The 23,543-nt window shown below is 41.8% G+C and overlaps 1 protein-coding gene across 4 annotated transcripts in view; it reads left to right on the forward strand.

The window, feature by feature from the left end:
• Window positions 1–23,543, forward strand: part of DOCK3 (dedicator of cytokinesis 3) — a 385,395-nt gene that overhangs the window by 279,784 nt on the left and 82,068 nt on the right. For all 4 annotated transcript variants that reach the window (XM_036869659.1, XM_036869661.1, XM_036869660.1 and 1 more), the window contains exons 13-18: window positions 326–414; window positions 9,684–9,809; window positions 20,171–20,295; window positions 21,808–21,970; window positions 22,481–22,587; window positions 23,171–23,342. In XM_036869659.1, the coding sequence (XP_036725554.1) occupies window positions 326–414; window positions 9,684–9,809; window positions 20,171–20,295; window positions 21,808–21,970; window positions 22,481–22,587; window positions 23,171–23,342 (782 nt within the window). The remainder of the gene's footprint in view (window positions 1–325; window positions 415–9,683; window positions 9,810–20,170; window positions 20,296–21,807; window positions 21,971–22,480; window positions 22,588–23,170; window positions 23,343–23,543) is intronic.

Consider the following 23,543-nt stretch of genomic DNA (forward strand, 5'->3'; position numbering starts at 1 on the left):
CCTCTAGCGCCTAGTTTTAAGGGTGTATAAGGAACTAAAAAAGAAAAAAACTTGTCATGTGGGAAAGTGTTACTTCAGAGAATAGGATATTTTACCACTCAAAAATATTTGCAGAGGTTCATTTTAGAGTTTCTACTCTTTCCCCAAATATGAATCTTCTGTATGCCTTACCAGAAAATGAGCCTTGTCTAATTTAGTAAAATATATGTTCATTTCTTTAGGAAAGTGAGTTTGAAGTATCCCTTCAAACTTAGTGTTACACATTGAACATCAGACCAGATGTTTAAAACTGTTGAGAATCATAATGCCTGTCCTTCTGTTGCAGGTGCAACAACGAGAGTGAGTGGTCCCAGATCCACGAGAATATCATCCGCAAGTCCAGTGCCAAGTACTCTGCCCCCAGCGCCAGTCATGGTAACGTGCTTCTCTGACTAGGAGAATTTGTGTTGCATTTGCAGTTGCTGATCATACACACCTTAGTTGATTTGTGCTGATCAGTTGCCAGATGTAAAGTTCAGTCTCCTGCAGACATTTATTCTCCTGTTCAGGCAATTTCTATTTCTTTTTGTGATAATTTGAGACCTTCCCTAATTACTTTTTTTAAAAATTTTTATTGGAATATAGTTGATTTACAATGTGTGTTAGTTTCTGCTGTACAACAAAGTGAATCAGTTATACCTATACATATATCCACTCTTTTTTAGATTCTTTTCCCATATAGGTCATTACAGAGTATTGAGTAGAGTTCCCTGTGTTATATAGTAGGTCCTTATTAGTTATCTATTTTATACATAGAAGTGTGTATGCATCAATCCCAATCTCCCAATTTATCCCTCCCCCCCCACCCCCCATAGTAACCATAAGTTTGTTTTCTACATCTGTGACTATTTCTGTTTTGTAAATACGTTCATTTGTACCGTTTTTTTTTTTTAGATTCCACATATAAGTGATATCATATGATATTTTTGTCTTTCTCTGTCTGACTTACTTCACTTAGTATGATAATCTCTAGGTCCATCCATGTTGCTGCAAAGGGCATTATTTCATTCTTTTTTATGGCTGAGTAATATTCCATTGTATGTATGTACCACATTTTCTTTATCCATTCCTCTGTCGATGGATATTTAGGTTGCTTCCACATCTTGGCTATTGTAAACAGTACTGCAGTGAACATTAGAGTGCACATATCCTTTTGGATTATGGTTTTCTCCAGATATATGCCCAGGAGTGGGATTGCAGGATCATATGGTAGTTCTATTTTTAGTTTTTTAAGGAACCTCCATGCTGTTCTCCACAATGGCTGTAGCAGTTTACATTCCCACCAACAGTATAGGAGGGCTCCCTTTTCTCCACACTGTCTCTAGTATTTATTTGTAGACTTTTTGATGATGGCCATTCTGACCAGTGTGAAGTGATACCTCATTGTAGTTTTGATTTGCATTTCTCTGATAATTAGTGATGTTGAGCATCTTTTCATGTGCTTTTTGGCCATTTCTTCTGACCAAAATACATTTTCTGCTCTTTCCATGGTGGATTCCTTATGCTTTGATAGGTAACTTGAGTTCTAGTTTGAATCCAGAGTGAACAAAAGTGTTGCCTGGTTTGTCACATTGTGAAGTCTGTTTTTTCCTGAACAAAGATTACACACCCAAAAAAGACACACATGAATGTCACTTTTTCTATTCCTGTTCACTGTTAGCATCACCAAGAAAGCCTGACGCTAATGAGAATCAATGATTAGTCTGCCAGTATCAGTCATTCTGGAACTAAAATAGAAGATCTTTATTTCAAAGCAGCTTTCATCTTAGCTCAACTTCTTTTCTTTTTCCCTCATTTTAAAACTCTGTTTAATTTCTATCTAAATCTTGGTACAGTTGTACATATTAACATTAATTCTAAACTGAATATTGCTTGATTAAATTAGAAGCACTATTTAAAAGCCTATAAGATCTGAATAGACGTTTTTCCAAAGAAGACGTACAGATGGCCAGCAGGCACATGAAAAGATACTCAACATCATTAATGATCAGAGAAATGCAAATTAAAACCACAATGATGTATCACCTCAAACCTGTCAGAATGGCTATCATCAAAAAGGACACAAATAACAAATGTTGGTGAGGCTGTGGAGAAAAGGGAACCCTCACATACTGTTGGTGGGAATGTGCACGCAACTGTGGAAAACAGTATGGAGGATTCTCAAAAAACTGAAAATAGAACTACCATGTGACCGAAAATTCCACTCCTGGGTATATATCCGGAAGAAAAAAAAAAACGCTAATTCGAAAAGATGTATGCACCCCAGTGTTCATAGAAGCATTATTTACAGTTGCCAAGATATGGAAGCAACCTGTGTCCATCAAAAGATGAACGGATAAAGAAGATGTAGTGTATATATATGTACAATGGAATACTACTCAGCCTTAAAAAAGAATGAAATTTTGCCATTTGCAAAAACATAGATGGAGTTGGAGGGTATTATGCTAAGTGACATAAGTTAGAGAAAGACAAATACTGTATGATATCACTTATATGTGGAATCTAAAACGTAAAACAAACTAGTGAATATAACAAGAAAGAAAGAGACTCGCAGATATAGAGAACAAACTGTTGGTTTCCAGTGAGGGGAGGGACATGGGGAGGGGTAGAGGATTAAGAGGTACAAACTACTATGTATAAAATAAATAAGCTGCAAGGATATAACAACACAGAGAATATAGCCAATATTTTATAATAACTATAAATGGAACATAACCTTTAAAAGTTGTCAGTCACGGTTGTACAGCTGAAACTTATATAATATTGTACGTCAACTATACCTCAATGAAATATATATATATAATAAAAATAAAAGCCTATGAGCTTTTATATGCCCTTGAAGATAGCTATCAAATTTGCATAGAACTCTGTTTCTCCAGATAGTTTTTACTGAGGTGGCCAAAAAGTTCGTTTGGTTTTCCGTAAGATGGCTCTAGTAGTGCTTAGTTGTCTTCAACTTCATTCGAAACAGTTTCGTTAGATTATATTGTGACAGCTGTCATAGCAGCGTGCGTTTAAAAAAACTTATCAAAATTGGTGATTTTTGTGTAGCCATTTTAATATCGAAGATGGAAGAAAAAAAGCAACATTTTCAGCATATTATGCTTTATTATTTCTAGAAAGGTAAAAATGTAACTGAAACACAAAAAAAGATTTGTGCAGTGTATGGAGAAGGTGCTGTGACTGATCGAACGTGTCAAAGGTGATTTGTGAATTTTCATGCTGGAGATTTCTTGCTGGATGATGCTCAATGGTCAGGTAGACCAGGTGAAGTTGATAGCGATCAAATCAAGACATTAATTGAGAACAGTCAACGTTATACCATGTGGGAGATAGCCGACATACTCAAAATATCCAAATCAAGCGTTGAAAATCATTTGCACCAGCTTGGTTTTGTTAATCCCTTTGATGTTTGGGTTCCACATAAGTTAAGCGAAAAAACCCTTCTTGACCATATTTCCGCATGCAATTCTCTACTTAAACGTAACGAAAACATTCTGTTTTAAAAACAAATTGTGACGGGCGATGAAAAGTGGATACTGTACAATAATGTGGAATGGAAGAGATCGTGGGGCAAGCGAAATGAAACACCACCAACCACACCAAAGGCCGGTCTTCATCCAAAGAAGGTGATATTGTATACATGGTGGGATTGGAAGGGAGTCCTCTATTATGAGCTGCTTCTGGAAAACCAAACAATTAATTCCAGCAAGTACTGCTCCCAGTAAGACCAACTGAAAGCAGCACTCGATGAAAAGCATCCGGAATTAGTCAACAGAAAACACATAATCTTCCATCAGGATAACGCAAGACTGCATGTTTCCTTGATGACCAGGCAAAAACTGTTACAGCTTGGCTGGGAGGTTCTGATTTATCCGCCATATTCACCAGACATTGAACCTTCGGCTTCCCATTTATTTCAGTCTTTACAAAATTCTCTTAATGGAAAAAAATTTCAATTCCCTGGAAGACTGTAAAAGACACCTGGAACAGTTCTTTGCTCAAAAAGATAAAAAATTTTGGGAAGTTGGAATTATGAAATTGCATGAAAAATGGCAGAAGGTAGTGGAACAAAACAGTGAATATATTGTTCAATAAAGTTCTTGGTGAAAATGAAAAATGCGTGTTTGGGACTTCCCTGATGGTCCAGTGGCTAGGTCTCCGTGCTCTTAATTCGGGTGGGAGGGAGGCGGGTTCGAGCCCTGGTCAGGGAACTGGATCCCGCATGGTGCACCTGGGAGTTCGCATGACGCAACTGAAGATCCCGCATGCCAAAATTGGAAGACCCCCCCCCACCCATATGCCTCAACTAAAGATCCACCTGCTGCAACTAAAAGATCCTGCATGTTGCAACTAAAAAATCCCGCATGCTTCAACGAAGATCCCGTGTGCCGCAACTAAGACCGGTGCAGCCAAATAAATAAATTTTTTTTTTTTAAAGGAAAGAAAAGTGTGTCTTTTATTTTTACTTAAAAACCGAAGGAACTTTTTGGCCAACCCAATACCGCTAAATTGTTTCATAACCTCTTTTATATAGCCTTCTTTGTTTTAACTTCCATAGACCTGTTGTAAATAAAAAGTTGCCCTTAAATGACAGTGTAAAGCCACTGCAGGGCATGGCAGTTCCCAAAGTTGTTGAAAAGAACTTTTTTTTTCTTTTTCAGGGTCAACATATATTGAACTAGGAGGGTCCTCAGAGCAGCTTCAAATCAGAGGCTTCAGAGTTTGAGACTTCTCTAAAACTCTGTAGCATGGGGTTCCTCAGGGCCTTTTCCACTGTTTTTAAGTGCCTATTTCCCCTTATATGTGCCTGGATGCCAAGGAGCTACAAGGGGAAGGGAGTTCATATTCCTCACCTAAAACTAGGCTAAAGCAAGAGACAAATCTTGTTTTTAAAATACGGAGAAGTTACTACAATTTGGAAAACTGTTCACACCAATATTTATAGTGTTCTTTGCTTTATTTCCTTATTTTATTTATAAAGAGCTACCCTTGGCTACAAGTTCTTGGGATATGATGTGATTAAAACATGGAGAGGGGCTTTCCTGGTGCACAGTGGTTAAGAACCCACCTGCCAATGCAGGGGACACGGGTTCGATTCCTGGTCCGGGAAGATCCCACATGCCACAGAGCAACTAAGCCCATGCGCCACAACTACTGAGCTTGCGCTCTAGAGCCTGCAAACCACAACTGCTGAACCCGAGTGCCACAACTACTGAGGCCCGCACGCCTAGCGCCCGAGCACCACAATGAAGAGTAGCCCCCGCTCGCCACAACTAGAGGAAGCTCATGCACAGCAACAAAGACCCAACGCAGCCAAAAATAAATAAATAAAATAAATAAATTTTTAAAATAAATAAATTAATTTAAAAAGGTTTTTTTTTAAAAAAAGAAACAACTAAAGAGCAGTTTCCACCATCACTTCACCAGGTTAAAATGCTGAATTTTGTCTCACTTCCCAGAGTGAGCAAGAGACCATGCCATCTTCAGTGTCCATGATTTTTGTCCAGAACTCACAGACAGTGGCCACTTAAACAGTGTTAGAAAAGCACCCCATCCTCTGTGCTGCGGGCACCATAGACTTCAGAGAGCCTCAGTTAGGGTGGCCGTAGTGAGAGGAGGTCTTCATGCACTTGTGGGAAATCCAGGAGGAGAAATAGGCTGCTTTTCTTTGAAGTGTGTGTCTGACTGCTTCTTGGCAAGGCTTAACTTGGAAGCTGGTTGAGATCTTGGAAATCACGTGTTTCAACTCCCTCATTAAATAAATGAAGAAACTGAAGCTCAGTGAAATGATTTAGTGGCTTAACCAGGGAGCCCAGGTTTCCATACTGCAGGCCACTGACCTTTCCACTCTATTGTCAAAGCTTCTGAGCATGGATTTTCCACTGCTGGACTCCAGGGTCTTCGTGTCAGAGAATTTCATAATTGCTCAAAGAATATTTCAGGTCTTTATTAGTCTCCTTAATTAAAGATACTTCTTTATAAAAAGTTAATTTACTTTACTGTAAACTCTCACCCATCTTTGTTAAACATCACGAACAGTTCATTGCCTTGGCAGTCTGTTTCAGAAGTCATTAGTGCTTTCCCGTCAAGTCAAATCATACAAAAATGCAGAAGGAGTTGCTATATTGGTTTTTTTTTTTAAGATTTTTTTCGATGTGGACCATTTTTAAAGTCTTTATTGAATTTGTTACAATATTGCTTCTGTTTTATGTTTTGGTTTTTTGGCCGTGAGGCATGTGGGATCTTAGCTCCCCAACCAGGGATTGAACCTGCAGCCCCTGCACTGGAAGGTGGAGTCTTAACCACTGGACCGCCAGGGAAGTCCTGCTATATTGGTTTTGAGTGCTGAGAGTAAATGTGTCATCCAGCAGTAAATCTCTTAGGTGCAGCTTTAATATATGTGGCTCTTCATTTTTGTTATTGGCCTCTTAGATATGTAGCCACAAACCCAACTTCTAGCAAATAAAACAGTTGATGCCGTGGTTTTCTATGTATTTTATTTATTTATTTATTTTTATAAATTTATTTATTTTTGGCTGCGTTGGGTCTTCGTTGCTGCATGCGGGCTTTCTCTAGTTGCAGTGAGCGGGGGCTACTCTTCATTGTGGTGCATGGGCTTCTCATTGTGGTGGCTTCTCTTGTTGCAGAACACGGGCTCTAGGCTTGTGGGCTTCAGTAGTTGTGGCACGCGGGCTTCATTAGTCATGGTTCATGGGCTCTAGAGCGCAGGCTCAGTAGTTGTGGCGCACGGGCTTAGTTGCTCCATGGGACGTGGGATCTTACCGGACCAGGAATCGAACCTGTGTCCCCTGCATTGGCAGGTGGATTCTTAACCACTGCGTCACCAGGGAAGCCCTCTATGTATTTTTATTTTATTTTATTTTTTTTAACATCTTTTCTATGTATTTTTAAATGGCTATTAAGTACAGCTTTATTTACAAATCTTGGGCTAAGATTAATTTGCATTATTAATCCTCATCCAGCTCTTCCACGAGGGATGGGGATGGCGAGGGGCCAGGGCCAGATTGCTGGCCCTCCAGTATTCCAAATAGGTGTCAGTTGTGTCCAGTAACTTTTTTATGGGGACAGTGTTTAACTTGAGGTTAAAAAGGCAGTTTTCTTGTGTCAGGCATCAGATTAACAGAGAACTTGTATAGACGTATTTACTTTCAAGTTCTTTGGCTTGAGAGCCAGATGATTGGTAGGTAGAATACCAAGAATTGCTAAAGGACTGGTTGTGTACTGGGTAGGTGAGTGGTCATTTTTCTGAGTTATTCGCGGAAGCTCTTCCGTCCTAAGGACCATGCCTTACCATTATTTGGCATGTGCCTCAATCACTCAGGGTTTCAGAGCCAGAAAAGTGATCCAGAAGTTCTGGGATTCCAGCCCTTACAAAAGGGGATGGAGTTTTCCTCTATTTTCTTATTTCTTACTTGCAGTATTGTTGATTTACAATTTATATTAGTTTCATGTGCACTATGAATCGCTATTTTCATAGCAATTCAGCATTTTTATAGATGATACTCCATTTAAAGTTATTACAAAATAATGGCTGTATTTCCTTGTACTGCACACTATATGCTTATTGCTTATATATTTTATACATAGTAGTTTGTATCTCTTATTCTGAGTGATGGAATTTTTATAGCCTCCATTGGTGGTTTCTTTCATTCTTCATGTGCCTTTTCACTTGCTCTCTTGCATAAACTGAAGCCCTCTTAATTGTCATGTTTGGAAGAGGAGAGCAGCTACTCAGGATCTTTTTGAGTAGCTTGAAAGCTAGATGTGATTCTCCCAGCACCTTCAGCCTACATCCTCACAGGTTGTACTTTGCATATATAGGCCAATTCGATAGCTCAAAAAATGAGGAGATGAAAGGCAGTCAGTGGGTATTGGAATAAATCCTTGCCAATAGAGAATGGTAAGAGTGCACTCACCGATTTTTTTTTCCTTTGCCCTCCATCCACTATCTCAAATTCTGGAAACTGTTTCATTCTTAGCTATCTGCTCCAGGCTAGGCCATCTCCTAAGTCAGTGGATTTTTGTTCACCCAGAGGATGAGATGTAATGATAGCTGTGTAAAGATACTGTAGATAAATGAGCTGAGGTTGTGGGGGAGGGTGAGTACCTCCCCAACTGCTGTCTTCTATAGAAATCAAAGGCCTTCAGCCTTTCAGGGTCATAAACTAATTGTAACTGAGTCCATCAAGTGATTAGGCTATAAAAAATTACTTTAGGGTGGCTGAATCTCAAACACTGATTATCTAACCAGAACACCAACTGGAATATCATATGTCTGCTTTTCAGGGCACTGTGATCCTGGTGTTCATGACACCTGCGACTTCGTATGTGAAATCCCAGGGTTTCTTGAGGGAGATGCGCTTAGCTGAAGCAATGAGATCATCTTGAGGTTCTGTCTGGGCGGCAGTAGAACTGTATTTCCTCCACTGACCCAGCAGTGAGAGTACATATTCCTAGTTCCTAGAATACTTTGACCTGCTAGATACAGTATCTGTGACTCTCCTATCTGACTTCTCTTTCTCCACTTCTCCATCTCCTCTCCCTTCTCCATTCCCAGACTGTTCTTATTCTACATCTCCACTTGTTACTGTTACTGTCTCCATTCTAACCACCACTCTTTTGATTGTCCTGATTATCATAACATCTTCCCTCATTTCTAGATATTCATCTTCTGCTCAACTCCCAAGTTTCCAGATTGACGAGGGTGCTTCCTGCTGACCCATAGATCAGCACCTAAACTCATCCTCCTACCAGCTAATCTCATTCACAGAGTCTCAGAGGCACTCCAAACTCCACCTAGGCTTGACTTCACAGACTTCTAGCCATTGGCTGCAGTGAGGATCCTTGAGGGCAGGAGAGGAGAGTGATTTCCAGGAGACTGTTTCTTTGTGCAAAACTCCTAAGGTACAAGTAATGAGCAAAAGCCAGATCACTTTAGGGGACATTGCACATTCTCCCACGTTCTGAATAAAGCCCCTGGGATCATCTGGAGGATCTGAAACTCTTACAGTCTGAAGCAAGGCTCAGTTAGCCCCACAAAATATCCCTTCTTTTCCTTGCAGTGCATTGGTTCCCTGAAGGGAGAATGTGATGTCTGCTTTGCTGCCCTCTGTACAAGCCATTGCAAGGTTGAACCAGAAAATTGCATCCCGCACTTTGGCATAAAACACAGCATCTCTTAACTTAGTCGTTTCCAACTGGTGGGACACCCTCACACAAGGTCTTCTTCGGCTACACTTGTTTCTAGTCTGCCATTGTTTCTATAGAGTTCTCTGGGTTCCTAAACGTACAGTTTATGTGAATCAACCCTCTCATTCAATATTCACTAAGACCCAGTCAGGCCCTGGGCTGGATGCTGGGGAACAAAGAGGAAGGCAACTTAATCTCCCAGACCTCAGTTTGTGTTTAATAGAATAGTTCTCTGGATTTTTGAGATTATCTTGACTTAGATTCTTTTAGCTTTCTAGCATGTTTCTTCAGAATAATGTATACTTTCTGCATCAAAACTTTTCTCAAGAAAAATGCTGAATTTTGCACATTTTTGCCTGAAAAAATGTGACTCTGTGTTTTCTAGGGTAGAAGTGTGATACTGAGTTTAAAAAATGCTTTTGTTTTTGCAGGTCTTATCATTTCTCTGCAGCTTCTTCGTGGAGACATGGAACAGATTAGGAGAGAAAATCCTATGGTATTTAATAGGGGATTGGCAATTACAAGAAAATTGGGATTTCCTGATGTCATCATGCCAGGTAGGCAGAACTTCTTGGGGCTGGGGTGGGAGAAGGGTTAGGAGGGTTGAGTCCAGTGCTCCCCTTGTGAGCAGGTGGTGAACTATGCTGTGGAGGAGCCCTGCAGCCATTAAAAGCCTCTACAGCCAAAGTCAGGTTGCTGACTGCAGTCTGCAGCCAGTGGCTCCTTTGACTCTTGTTGGCATTTGTTCTTTTCCAGAAGCCCCCGCATATGTTCACCAGTGCAGCACAGCAATCCAGCAGATGAGCTTTTTTGTCTCCTACGGAGACCGGATGGTAGGAATCAATACAGAACTTCTCATGGGGATGCCTTTTTATACTCTTCTCTTCAATTACATTTCCTAGAAGAGAATCCCCTCATAGGAACATCCTCTTTAAGGAAAATAGTGCCTGTAGTGTCAATGAATCCCAGTTCATGTAGGAATAGCAGATATATTTGTATCAGAAAAATGAATCATAATGAAAATACCATAATGTATAAGAAAAATGGGTCAGGCGAATGGTATAAGTTAGGCACTGTGAATAGTACTATCTGGCCAGTTTCTCAGAAATTGTCTAACTCCTTTCATCTAATTCCTGATGGAGAGCCAGGGCAGAAAGTGGGAATGCATTGACTCTCAAGTGTGGTTCCAGCAGGTCAATCTCAAGTTCATGCTTCCTGGTCAGGGGGATGCAGGCCAAGCTAGAGAAGTGGATCCAAACAGGCCATCAGAACCAAGGGGGGCTATAGGGAGTGAGGGAAGGGTAGAGGCATGGCTCCGATGGATGGCAGGTGGTCTGATAACCAGAGAAGATGGGAACAAAGAGAGGGAAAGCAGAACAAGCAAATTGCTGTTTGTCTGGATGAATTATGGGAGGAGTAGCCCTACCTTTTCCAATGAGGTTTTTTTTTTTTAGTGATGTGATTTTATTTTATTTTTTTAACATCTTTATTGGAGTAGAATTGCTTTATAATGGTGTGTTAGTTTCTGCTTTATAACACAGTGAATCAGCTATACATATACATATATCCCCATATCTCCTCCCTCTTGCGTCTCCCTCCCACCCTCCCTGAGTTTTAATGTTCTGCTGAAAGTTTATTTGCCTTTGTTTAAAAGAGCCAAGCCAGGCTAGACTAAACTGATTGTGACCACTCTAAATATGACCTATTTGGAGTTCCTCCTGGTGCTGTAAAATCCTCTTGGTGGAAATATTTGCCAGCACATACCCAGAGGAGAGTATGGCCTGAGTATAGAGAAGGCCTGTGTGATGGATTCCAGCTGCCCTCCAACTTCCCACATTATGCCCAGACTTGTTTTCTGTTGCCTTCGTTCTCTCTCCATAGACACTGTGAATGCAGAACAAGCTGCTGTGACAGCCTTCGTCTCCTGCTCATGCACACAGGAGGGTCTTTTGTATGGGAGTCCTAGGCCATTTAATCAATTCCTAATCAATTCTGTGTTTATCTTTAAATACTTAGGAGACTTCATGCTTATGAAAGGCCCCCATCTGACTATTGTAGAGGTGATGTCCTCCACAGGATGTTTCTCCCATCCTTTCCCGACACGTTCCTCAGCCCTCTATGGCCCTGGTAATCAGGAAAAGAAGAGCCCAGGCATAGTCCCTGACTTCTTGGCAACATGTCACTGAAGAAATAGTTAGTGGTTACCAAAATTGTTCTGGTGATCTTATTTTAATTAGGTATCTGGGCTCATGATGTAGAGTCATATATTCTAAAAGATGTACTTAAAGTTCTTTCTCTCTTTTAAGAACTTGTTTGTCTGAGATTTGGACATTTCCTTCCTCTTAGCCTTCACACAGTCACAGAATCAAAACAAAGTGAGCAGAGACTAGAAAGGAGCAAGCTTCAGTCAAAAATTTTTAAGCAAACTTTAATTTCTGGAGTTGCAGTATCCAAACCTCATCTATGGAAAGAGATTTTTCTGTGGAGCACTCTGCATCTCTTTGTATCATTGGCACACAGGTTTATAAAGGATTTCTGAGAATGTTAGACATGACCATGGAAATAAGCAGTATCAGTATCATTGGCGAGGCAAGCTGAGTTTAAGGGGACTTTCCCTCCTTTGGGCAGCTAAGAGATCATCATATGATTTGCCCTATAAGGCAGAGACACCGGCAATCCTGGGATGTCCAAACTGGGGCTGCGAGTGTGCTCTTCGCTGGGTTGTCTGCCCTTGAAGTACTGAGTGCTGGAGCTGAAAGTAAGGATTGATTCACAGGCAGGAAGCAGTCCTTTATGCATCTATCCTCTCCTTTACCTTTCTTCCCCCTGAGGAAAGAATTTTTTTGCGTAGATAGCCACTCTCAGGACTGTGCACTAACAACTGACAGCCCTCTTAATGCACCCCAAGATATCATCAGAGTAGGTTTGCCATCCTTGGGCAAGGGGATAGGGCAAGCCCTGAAGGTCCTGCTGGAGCAGCAGGAAAAGTGTGCAGCAGTGTCTTAAACTGTGGTCAACCTGTCTTGGGAAACCATGTCTGTGGCAAGAAGTCCCTAAGTGAGGTCACCCCTCCACCTGCAGCTGGTCCACTCATCACCTGTGGAAATATTGTACCTGGGCTGCAGCAACCCCTCAGCCCTCATGGTCCTGGTGTGACCGAGTTAAAAGAGGTTGCGACTTCTTGATGCATGGTCATATGGGAAATGAACAAGGAAATAAATTATGTTAGTAACTGTGAGCATTTCAACACTTAAGTCTGAGAAATTAGAGTAAATGGGAAAATTAGAATTATTCATATACTGTGATTCTTATTTTGAAACTACCAGCATTTGGCAGAAACCACCAGATACTCATTTGGAGAGGTCCTTTTTGTCAGATGGCCCAGATAGGTCCTTGTCAAAGCATACTGAGAGAGCTTTCAGCTCTGAGTTTCAGCATTTAGACAAGTTCTAACCACACCAGTATCTAACATACCATTTCGAAAAAGGTCTTTCTGATGGTCTCCTATTGCTTTCCATGAGTGTGTACACATACACCATGTGACTGGTGTGAACAGGAGATGTTCACACTGGGGTGAACAATACTGGGGTGGGGTGTCATTTACATTATTAATCCTACTCTTTGCCACAGCTGAGGCCCTGACTACACAGCCATCCAGCTGTGCTCATGACCCACGGTGCTGAGCAGGAGGCAAGACTGCCATTGCTGGTGTTCTGGGAGGTCACAGAGAAGGCACATCAACCCAGGAAACGTCAACCAAGATTACAGAAGAATAAACATATACGGGAATTTAAACCTTACTTTGAAACTGAGCACTTAACAGACTTTTGTTGGTTTATCACCATATTTCTATGGGTATTTCCTCCTTCCCTCCAAACTCATTTTAGTTGCGTACGAAAGCTAATAACTCTATAGCACACTTTTACTCCTTTCTTAGATTTTTTTCAAGAAACTGGAGAGGAAATATTGGAGCAGGGCAGGTGTTTCAGGTGAATGAGGTGAATGTTGAAGTTAACATTGTTTTCTGTGACTCACTTGTCAGCATTAGCCAAAATAAAACTTTAAAGAAAACTGTCTGCCAAAAGACTGTAAACTGAAAGGAATGATTTAAAACCACTTGCTCAAGAATGGTCTGTACCCTTCTCCAGGCCACATCTAAGCCTGCAGAGATGTGCCACCAGCTTCTGTGCAGTTCTCTAACTGTTAGCTTTCCTGGAGAGTCTGTTCCCTGGAGTCAGTAGGAATACAGAGCTCTGTCATGCCTCTGTGGGAAATAAATATTTTAACTTGTTTTCTAAACCTTGAATTTTTAAGGTTATCATTTACTGTGGGCGTTATGGGCCAAGTTTCATGTTAGTTAAATGAGCTTCTCTCTTGTCAGAAGAAATCTGCCCTTTGATTTAGTATGTTCTAGCTGATGGCCAAGTTTTTCCTAAAGCAGTAGTTCTCTAACTTTAGTATGTATCAGAATCACCTGCAGTGCTTGGAAAAACAGATTGCTAAGCCTAACCCAAGAGTTTCTGAGACGGTAGGATTGGGGTGGGACCTGAGAATTTGTATCCCTCACAGGCTCTCAAGTGACGGTGATGCTGCTGGTTGCGGACCCCCTTTGAGAACTATGCCCTAGAGAGTACTCTGCTTTAGGGATGCTTTGCCCTTCCCTGAGTCAGACCTGGCACAAGCTCCTCTCTGGGTTGCCCTGACCTTGCCCTAATTTAGAAGGCAGCTATGCTGGCATGGCAGCCCTCTAGGGGGCCCCCTGACTCTTGCCCTTGTGCTCAAAAATACACTCTGTCCTTTGCTTTGACCCCTGATAAAAAGTGCATGCTTCATCACCAACCTGCAAGTGATGTTTTTTTTTCTCTTTTCCTGTTTGTCTTAATTGTTCTTGTTTCTCTCTGTGCTGTCCCCTCATTCTTGCCCCTTTCTTTCTGGTGCAGAGGTGAAGATAGTTGGGTGTAAGTTCCTGCTTTTGTGTGTCCTGTCTGCTTTTGCCTGCTTTGTTTCCATCTTCATTTGTTTCATGGGAATGTTATGTTGCAATACTGGGGTGGGTTGTCATTTACATTATTAATCCTTCATCAGCCTCACCTTTTGGGATAACTGACAAGACATGAGAGAAGCTACCAGCCCAGCCTAGAGACTGTGTATTACTTAGGGTGTTCATTAAGATCAGAGAAAACTAAGGACATGTTGGAATGTTTAGAAAACCTTAAAAAGCCCTAGGTGAATAGATACAGGAAAGGATTTTTATGAGACGGATCAGCTACTCCCATTGAAAAGAAAATGAGTAGCGCTTATCCCAAGCTACAAAGAATCAGAAAGGCAGAAAGCTGCTCTTTTCAGCTCTGCTGGACACATCTCATGACTTTTGAAAGAGACGTGACTTTTGAAAGAAAAGCTCTTCTCAGCAGAGTGATGAAAGTATTTACCACAAGTAGATTCATAGGACTGTGGTCAGTCTGAGTGTCAAATGAAGCTTTGGCAGTATCTCTAAGGGAGGGTTTAGGAATAATCACATCTGGTCCCACAACAGGTTGGAAGATCATCACATCCCTGATCCAAGAAAGGAATAATTGTACACAGTGATGTCACACTATGCCCATTCCTGTCATCCTGTTAGAGCAGAGAACATCACTGACTTTGTAGCAAAAGAAACCAGAAGTGTTGACACTGAAGACATGGTTAGAAAAATAAGGAACCTGTCTTTCCTGGATACTAAAGAAATCCTCCCGAGAGTCTTTTTTTAGTCTCTTCCTCAGAATAAGAATTACTACAACATAAAGCATTGGTCATGTGGTCTGAAAGTGTCCATATTAAATGGTAGTTAACATCTCCACATCGCCATGAATGCTGTCAGGAGACTCCTATTCTGCCAAGAGACAGAATTGGCACCATCCCAAGCAGGCTGCTGTGTTTGCTGGGAGAAAGTTAGTTCTAGTTTTACATGGTCTTAAGGGAAAGAAAGCACTATCCACAGAAGCTCTTCCTAATCCTATCTAGAATTAGACAAGGTCTAAATAATGTAGTATTTAATACTGTTATCCTTGAACCTAGAGCCTCCACACATGTGGTGTGAGTAATTTATACAGAAGGAACATGAATATAATAAAGAATCCAAGCAAGTCTTAGTGCCCAGGGACTTCCCTGGTGGCACAGTGGTTTAGAATCCACCTGCCAGTGCAGGGGACACGGGTTCGAGCCCTGGTCCGGGAAGATCCCACATGCCACGGAGCAGCTGAGCCCGTGCTCCACAGCTACTGAGCCTGCACTCTAGAGCCTGTGAACCACAACTACTGAAGCCCGCGAGCTGCAACTACTGAAGCCCGTGCTCCACAACAAGAGAAGCCACCGCAATGAGAAGCCTGCACACTGCAACGAAGAGTAGGCCCCACTCACCACAACTAGAGAAAGCCCACGCGCAGCAATGAAGACCCAACGCAGCCATATTTATTTATTTATTTATTTATTTATTTATTTAATAAATAAAAGACTTAGTGCCCAAACCTGTGTAGGCTGTCCTGGACCATTTCTCCTGGCATAGAATTCTACACAAGCTGGAACTATGTGGCCCCAAAACTTCAAGTAAGGCTGGAGTGTCTGGCAAGAGATTATCTTGCTAACAAATGCTCTGGTGCCTGAGCTGGACCTTGAAGATTCTGAAACCTCTATGGAGACTGCTTTCAGAAGAGACCTGCAAACACGTTTTGAGCTGTTTCTCCAAAGTCATGCTAGGATTCAGGTCTTTGGATGATGAGACCTGGCCACTGAAGCATGCACTTTTCTCTCTGCTGGATGCAGCTCTGTCACAGTGCTCCCCAGCCCTCTGAGATTACTGGTGGCTGAAAAGCACTGTTTCCTTCTAAGACCTATCACTCTCTAAGGACCCCAGAATGTTTCACGCCAATCCCTGATGTAATAAGGTGGCCTCAAGTTCATTACCTTGCTCCTTCCCAGCAGCTGTTTATTGTAGACTTCTAGGAATCTGGATTTTTGATGTGTAGTTGCAGCGTAGTGATGCTGCTCTTGACACTTGAACACTCCAATTCAGGTATCAGCAAACTATAGCCCATAGGCCAAATCCAGCAGCCTGTTTTTGTACTACCTACCAGCTGAGAATGGTTTTTTACATTTTGAAAGGGTTATGAAAACAAAGAACATGTGACAGAGACCTATGTGACCTACAAAGCCTAAGATACTTACTATCTGACCTCTTAGAGAAAAAGTTTGCCAACCTCTGCCTACTCTTAAGTCCCTAGTTCTCTGACATGCAGCTATACCAACAGCTGTCACCGGCTGCTGTGTGAAACTGTGAAAGGGACAAAGATTATTTATTCTGAAGCCCTCTTACAAGAACAACCTCATTCATTCATCTTCCCATTCAAGAAACTCTGTTGCATGTCAACTGAGCACTAAGCATTCAGAGATGTAAGGCATTGCTGATGCTGTTAGAGGCTCTGCCAACCTTAGGAAGCAGAGGACACCTAACAAATGGAGTCAGGGCTGCCCTCAACAATACGCACTCCCAGTCCCCGTGGAAAAGCCTCCCCCTTCCATACCCGTCCCAGCATTCCTCCATGCTGCCTAAGAGGTGCCCAGTCCCCCACCCTCAGCCAGACTTCACTAGTATCTTCCCAGCAGACCCCCACTTTATAGTCCCCTGATGTTAAACCCTGGAGAGCATCAGAATTACCTGATGATTTTTTTTTAAATACAAGTACACAAGCCCACCCAAGACCCACTAGAATCTCAAAGGGTGAATATTAGAAATCTAATTTTAACAAGCTCCCTACGTGATTCAAACACAGTCAGCCAGGCAGTGGTCTTCAGACTAACCACAGAAACCACTGTTCAGGACTTCTCTTTCCCATTCTTATGATAAGGTGCCTGTCCTCATTCCTCTCTTGGTAATATTTCTTGGCCATTGGTGCTAAAGTTTACATGAGCCTCCTGGAGACAGTACCTTAACCCAGAGGCATGATTCCACTTGTAGGCTTTGCGAACATGTAACATACAATAAGGATTAGGATAGCTGAAGAGCAGGGACCCTGGGAAGCTCTGTGTAAGGTAGGCCTGGGTCATTACATTCTGGAGCTTTTCACATTTGTTTCTTCTAGTTCCTTGAGAATTAGTGGAGAGCTCAATTTAAATGATCCTCCAGAGAGCTTTTGACAAGAAGGCCCCAGCACCATTAACTATTAAAAAGTGCTGCTTTCAAAACTGAGGCCATAATTTGCAAAATTGCAACCCGTAAGGCAGCCTGATACCTATTCTGACTGAGAACAACGTTGGTCTAGGCAGGTCTGTTCTCTAAATAAAGAGCAAAGATCTGATGAAATCTAGCTGCTTCAGTGTGTAACCCAGAAGGTACAGTTGCTTGTATTTATAAATTTTCTCAGCTAAACGATCACCAAAGCATTCTGTTTAAATAGAAAATTTTAAAAGAGTGAAAACTGTAGGAATATCTAGCTCAGTCCTTCCATTTGAAATTGGCATTTTGGTTTAAAATACCCTGGAGGAGCTGCCCAGAAGCTATGAACTCACTCTATAAAACCAAAACAGACCAAATTCTGTCATTATCAATCTCCAAGACAATACCCAATTTAGTATTAGTATTTTATATCATATATTGCTAGGAAAAGTTTGAAATGTGCCATTTAAGGACATACTTATTATAATATGGTTAACTTTTGTATAGAGCCACAGAAATTTATATGTTTGTACAAGCCAGACTACTATTCCTGGTAGCCAACATCTGCTTTTAAAAGTCACGTGAATTATCTTGAGAATAACTGCCAGAGAGTGCTGATTTATACCACGGTGATTTTAAGCAAAGCACCTATTCTTTAGATATTAAAAGTCTCTAGACTATTCACTTTATGCCAAATTGTCCTAGAAATTGAATAATTACTTAAATTTCATAGAAAAGCTAATGTGTAACTAAAAGGCTTTTATCAGGAGAAAGCTCTGAGATGTCTGTTCCAGTTGTTAAAAATTTAAGGTGTAACCAACTCTGATTTATCCCATTATAATGGCAATAACCCATTGTAAAGTTCCCAGTTAATTTTGAATTTTACTTTCAGGGCTGATTTTATTCAGCCTCTGTCCTGACGGTAGCAAACTGATGAATTTGAGTTTTCCTTCTCCTTCTGCTAGTCTTCCCCACCCTACCTACACACCTGAGTGCTATTTTAATGACTTGCTAGGAGGGCCCAAGCAGGGATGTCCAAAAGAGGAAGATTAAAGTGTCAAACTCATCAGAATTCAAAGTAGAGGTTCTGCTCAACCCAGGAGGAAAGTCTATATGGACTGCAAGGATGGACACCCTGAAGTCTGTCCCACCTACCCAGCAGTTGCATTTGTGTGTGATTTTCAAGAACACATTTTCCTGTTCCCTTCATGGTAGCCTCAGGGCTATTTGTTTGGGGAAATAGCTTTCACGCATTAGAGAAAGTTCTCTGCGCTGTCAGAGAATAATTGTTTCTCAGGGACTGCTCTTCCCCACTTGGGTCAAAGTGCTTTGAGAGTATTATGTGACCAAATAACCATGATTGCACTCCTATGGTAGGAAGGCGACCTGAAGAATAGAAGGTCTGGTCATGAAGACCCCCAAAGCCCAAGATAGATGCCAGTCCTGGTCTATCACTGTTTCACGTGTAAGAGACACTCGGACACTTCCACAGTTAGAGAGGTGGGCAGTGCAGAAAAGGAGCCGTCAGTCATCATGTATCTGACCAAACCAGAAAGCTCAGTTGCTAACCAAAAACAAAGACTTATGTCATTGTGATTCCAAGTAATGAACAGATTTAGTTGTGCCAGTTTTTCTAAAAACTGAAGGAGAAAAAATTTCTGGCTTCTGAATTGGCTTGCTTTGCAAGTTAATTAATTGTTCCATTAACTTTTAGTTGATTTCTTCAGGCTACTAACACATCTTCACTTTGGCCTTACCTGGTTTCCTTTGTCATTTTCTTCCTTTGAAGATTTTTTTTCCCACAGCCTTTACTATTTTTTTTGAAAGTCAAAAGCCCTTCTTTAGTTTGTGTTGAGTAAAATTTGTCATTTTATGGGTTTAGAAGCTTAGAGCAGCCTAAATAAGCTCCTTTTATGCATGAACAGACAATTCCATCCCCCCTAAAAAAAGGCATTTGAGACTTAGGTCATTTCAGACTTGGCAGTTTGAGCTACTGCTGCCCAGTCTCAAGCAGCAGGTATGGGCTGCATGGGCTAGAGTCAGAGCACGCAGAAGCAACAAGAGCACAACAGACTGTCGCCCCAGTCCCTTGGCACCTGTGCTTTTGGAGAGTCATCTGCTCCCAGAGCACTTGCTACAAAAAGAAGAAAAACTGACAGTCCAGTGACCTCTGCCTGACACTCCAGCAGGGAATGGGATTTGGAGGTAAGCCTCCAGAAGGAAGAAGTAGTTTATCCTCTAGTCAGACTCAGAAGGATTGAGGGTTGCAAAAAGAAAACCAAGAAAAAAAAAGAGAAACGACTTTTTTTTGTCTGTTTTTTTTTTTTTTTTGAGGGAAAGGAGAAGGAATTAGTAGTTACGACATAGACATGATTAAAATAAGTGTTATTCTTGTTGATTCTAAAATCTTTCCTCTCTGGGGGGCTTAGATTACAGCTATTCTCCTGGAGGGGAGAGAGACTGAGCAGACACCTGCAGTCTGCCTTTTCCCACCCTAGACAAGCTGTGGTGAACACCTTTAAGATTCAGACTTAGAGAGCACATGACTAACCAACCTGAGTACTGCTGCACTGATATTGGTAGAATGTCCATTGTTATTAACCAAGCTTGGAATGCCCTGAGCACCCACCTGAACCCTGGAGGATCCAGATGCTAGCCTTGTCCTCCATGCGCATGGGGCAGAGTGGCTTCTGCGGTCATGAAGACATGATATTTCTTTCCCCACAGGTGATATCCGCAATGACCTGTACCTAACCCTGGAGAAGGGGGACTTCGAGAGAGGGGGAAAGAGTGTACAGAAGAATATTGAAGTGACCATGTATGTGCTTTACGCAGATGGAGAAATCTTGAAGGTAAAGTTTGCCAGTCAGTTTGGAATGGAGGCTAATCCTGTAATAATTTTAGTGCTTCTGTGGACTTTGTCCAGAGACCCATCCTCTTCAGGAAGAGCTGAACTCAAATCACCCCATATGCATTCTTCTCCGCCTTAGCCTTTCTTCAAGGAAACTCTACAGTATGCTCTGATAATGACTTGCAGTGTCATACAGCCTTTTTAGAAATTCTTCCTAGTGTCTGACCTGAATCCTTTCTGTTCTAATTTAGACCTATTCCCTCTAGTTCTGTCCTACATGTTACTTTTTCAGCCACCTGTCTAGCATCGAGCTGCCTAGTTTTGGTAACTGTTATTAGGTCCCACGCTTTTTGTTCCTTGAGCTAATACAGAAAGTTATATTTTCCCTTTAGTAAAGAGTGGAACTTAGGTACCCACTTGCTGTTACCAAGTTATGTGGCAAGGAACAGCAGACTTAGGCCCTAAAAGATGATTTCCAGCCAGTGCAGTACAAGGATCCTCTGTCACTCTTCATTAAAAAAGAAGACCTGGAGTGCTGTTTTTCTACTGTCATTATGTCAGTTTTTCCCTCAGTCTAGTCCCTGGCAAATAAAAAGGCATTATTTGCATGTCACTTGGTAGAAGGCAAATCACTCTTTTACAGACCTTGCTTCTGTGTGTTGACAACAGCCTTATGAGGTAGGCAGACCAGGAGTGATCGTCCATATTTTACAGAAGGAAAAAGGTAAAGTTAGTCAGAATCATCTCCCAAACCTAGAAAGAAATGGAGGGTAATGTTGAAATGGTGGTAGAAACAATGATTTGTGTGTCATTTTAAAAACCCACCTCAAGGACTAAGGCATGTTCGTTGTTTGTATGAATAATGCTAAGGTCAGCAGAGCTGTCAGCTGTTCACACCACCCTGTGTGGACAAGGAGCTGCTCCTGATTGTACTGTCCGCAGCTTCCTGGGGGGCCTGGGACTGGATTTTCACAGCAACATTTGGGAACTGGGGTCAAGTTAAATCTGGTCTACCTTGTTTATATCCAAGGACAGTCAGCCATGGGCAACCTAAAATGCCAGTGCAACATTAGGCCAAAGATTAGAAAACAAGCTCCACTTTATTATTATTTAATTAATTTTTTAAATTTAATTTTATTATTATTTAATTATTCTTCTGATCTGGAAAGTGCCATATAGGGTTGACTTCTCCTATGAATTCGTTGTTTCCTTTCTTAATGAGGATGAAGAGCCTACCTTAGTGATTCAGGTGCACCACTCAGCTTCCCTCAAGTTTTTTAAGCAATGTGTGTGGTTACCTCTGCCCCAAGGAAAACAAGGAGCATTGTGACTGCTCATTCCTTATACCATCTAGACAGTTGTTTCCAAAAGTACTGAATTTAAGTCATCTTATAGATTTGGCCTGATAGGAAAATGAGACCTGCATAAAGGAGAAAATGAAATGTCCTAGTGACACGGAAATCCAAGGGATCCCTCCAGGAAGATGGCACCTTACTTTGCTTCTCTCTTCCAGGATTGCATCAGCTTGGGTTCAGGAGAGCCGAATAGGAGTTCCTACCACTCCTTCGTCCTCTACCACAGTAATAGTCCTCGCTGGGGAGAAATTATCAAATTGCCCATCCCCATTGACCGGTTCCGGGGCTCCCACCTGCGCTTCGAGTTCAGACACTGTTCCAGTGAGTGAGACTTCTCTCCACATTCCTTTGAAGATATGAATATAACTCTTTCCTCTCTGGAAGAGAGTTCTTACTATTGGGGGAAGAAAATTAGGAGTTGTGTACTCAGAGATGGGATATCATCAGAGGCTGTCCTTTGGACAGTGATTCAGAAACATGGGATCTGGTGTTGGCCTGTTGTAGTGTCAGACCTGGATGCTGGATAATTGCCAGTGTCATTCCTCTTTGGGGGTTTCCTTTGTATGTATTAAACTCCTTCTTAAAGAGCCCCTGGTTTATCAAGACTAGCAATTTAGTTTCTATTTGAGTCTAGGTTGCCTATGTACCTTGGAATATGAATGGAAACTCAGTCTAGTACATTTCTCATCATTCTTGCCGTCAGGTTGCTACCTAATTAATGAACAAAGTAAGGGACAAAGAAGTAAAGAGCATCGGTGATAAGCCATAAGGGAATTGCTGTTAAAAAGCAAAGTGTGAGGCAAAACAACTAATGCTTGGCTCTGATTGCAGCAAAGGACAAAGGGGAAAAGAAACTCTTTGGCTTTGCATTCTCACCCCTGATGCGGGACGACGGCACCACCCTCTCAGATGATATCCACGAGCTCTATGTGTACAAGGTACAGAGCCTGGCTGTCTCTCACCCTGCTGAGAACACTCTCACACATGGTTCTCAGTTAGGTGGTTTTCACTGAGCGGGCCAGAGGATCCAGGGTAATGCGCTGGTTGAGACAGCAGGACAGCTGTGGGCAGTCTTTTGTCTTCTAAATGAGGTGAGCTTCCTCCCATAAGTAATGCCAGCAGGGCCTTTGTTTTCCACCTCCCACTCCACTAGTCATGGAAATCTATTACCAACCCCTCTGTGCTTTTATGGCCTTGGCTTGTTCATTCGGAGACCTGCTATTTGAGATTGGGGTTCTGTCAGCTGTCACAGCATAGCTGGCACTCAAGGTTGCCTGCATACCAGGTAGAGGCCACGAGCCCCGCCATGTTCTCTTTAAAAGGCACGTGAGCCATTCTGGGGAAAGAAATGAAAAGCACTTTTAAAGTGCTTAGAAAGCACTCTTCTAAGAGGACCTGAGGTCCAAGGGTCCAGCCTCAGGAAGATGAGAGTAAACATCAACTCAGAAATCCCCTGGGACCTGATTTTTTACAAGTGGCATGGTTCAAGAAACATTCTGTATTCTCTACTTTTGCCTATAGTGTGATGAGAATAGCACATTTAACAACCATGCTCTGTACCTGGGCCTGCCCTGCTGCAAAGAGGACTATAACGGCTGCCCTAACATCCCCTCCAGCCTCATCTTCCAACGCAGCACCAAAGAGTCTTTCTTCATTTCCACACAGCTCTCCTCCACCAAACTCACCCAGAATGGTAGGTGATGGTGCCTGCAGTGTGGTGCCCTCCACTGTTCTCACTTGCTGGTTCATGTTGCTGATACATGTTAAAAGAGACAAATTATTGCTTTTTCATGCCACAGTGAGGGAATTCTTTTCATTTGAAATTGAAGGAATCATTTGGCAATAGCAGCCTATGAGATTTTCCATGGTTTTAGCAGCTCCTGAGTGACATTCA

This window comes from Balaenoptera musculus, chromosome 11 (assembly GCF_009873245.2).
Source record: "Balaenoptera musculus isolate JJ_BM4_2016_0621 chromosome 11, mBalMus1.pri.v3, whole genome shotgun sequence".
Classification (NCBI taxonomy): Eukaryota; Metazoa; Chordata; class Mammalia; order Artiodactyla; family Balaenopteridae; genus Balaenoptera; species Balaenoptera musculus.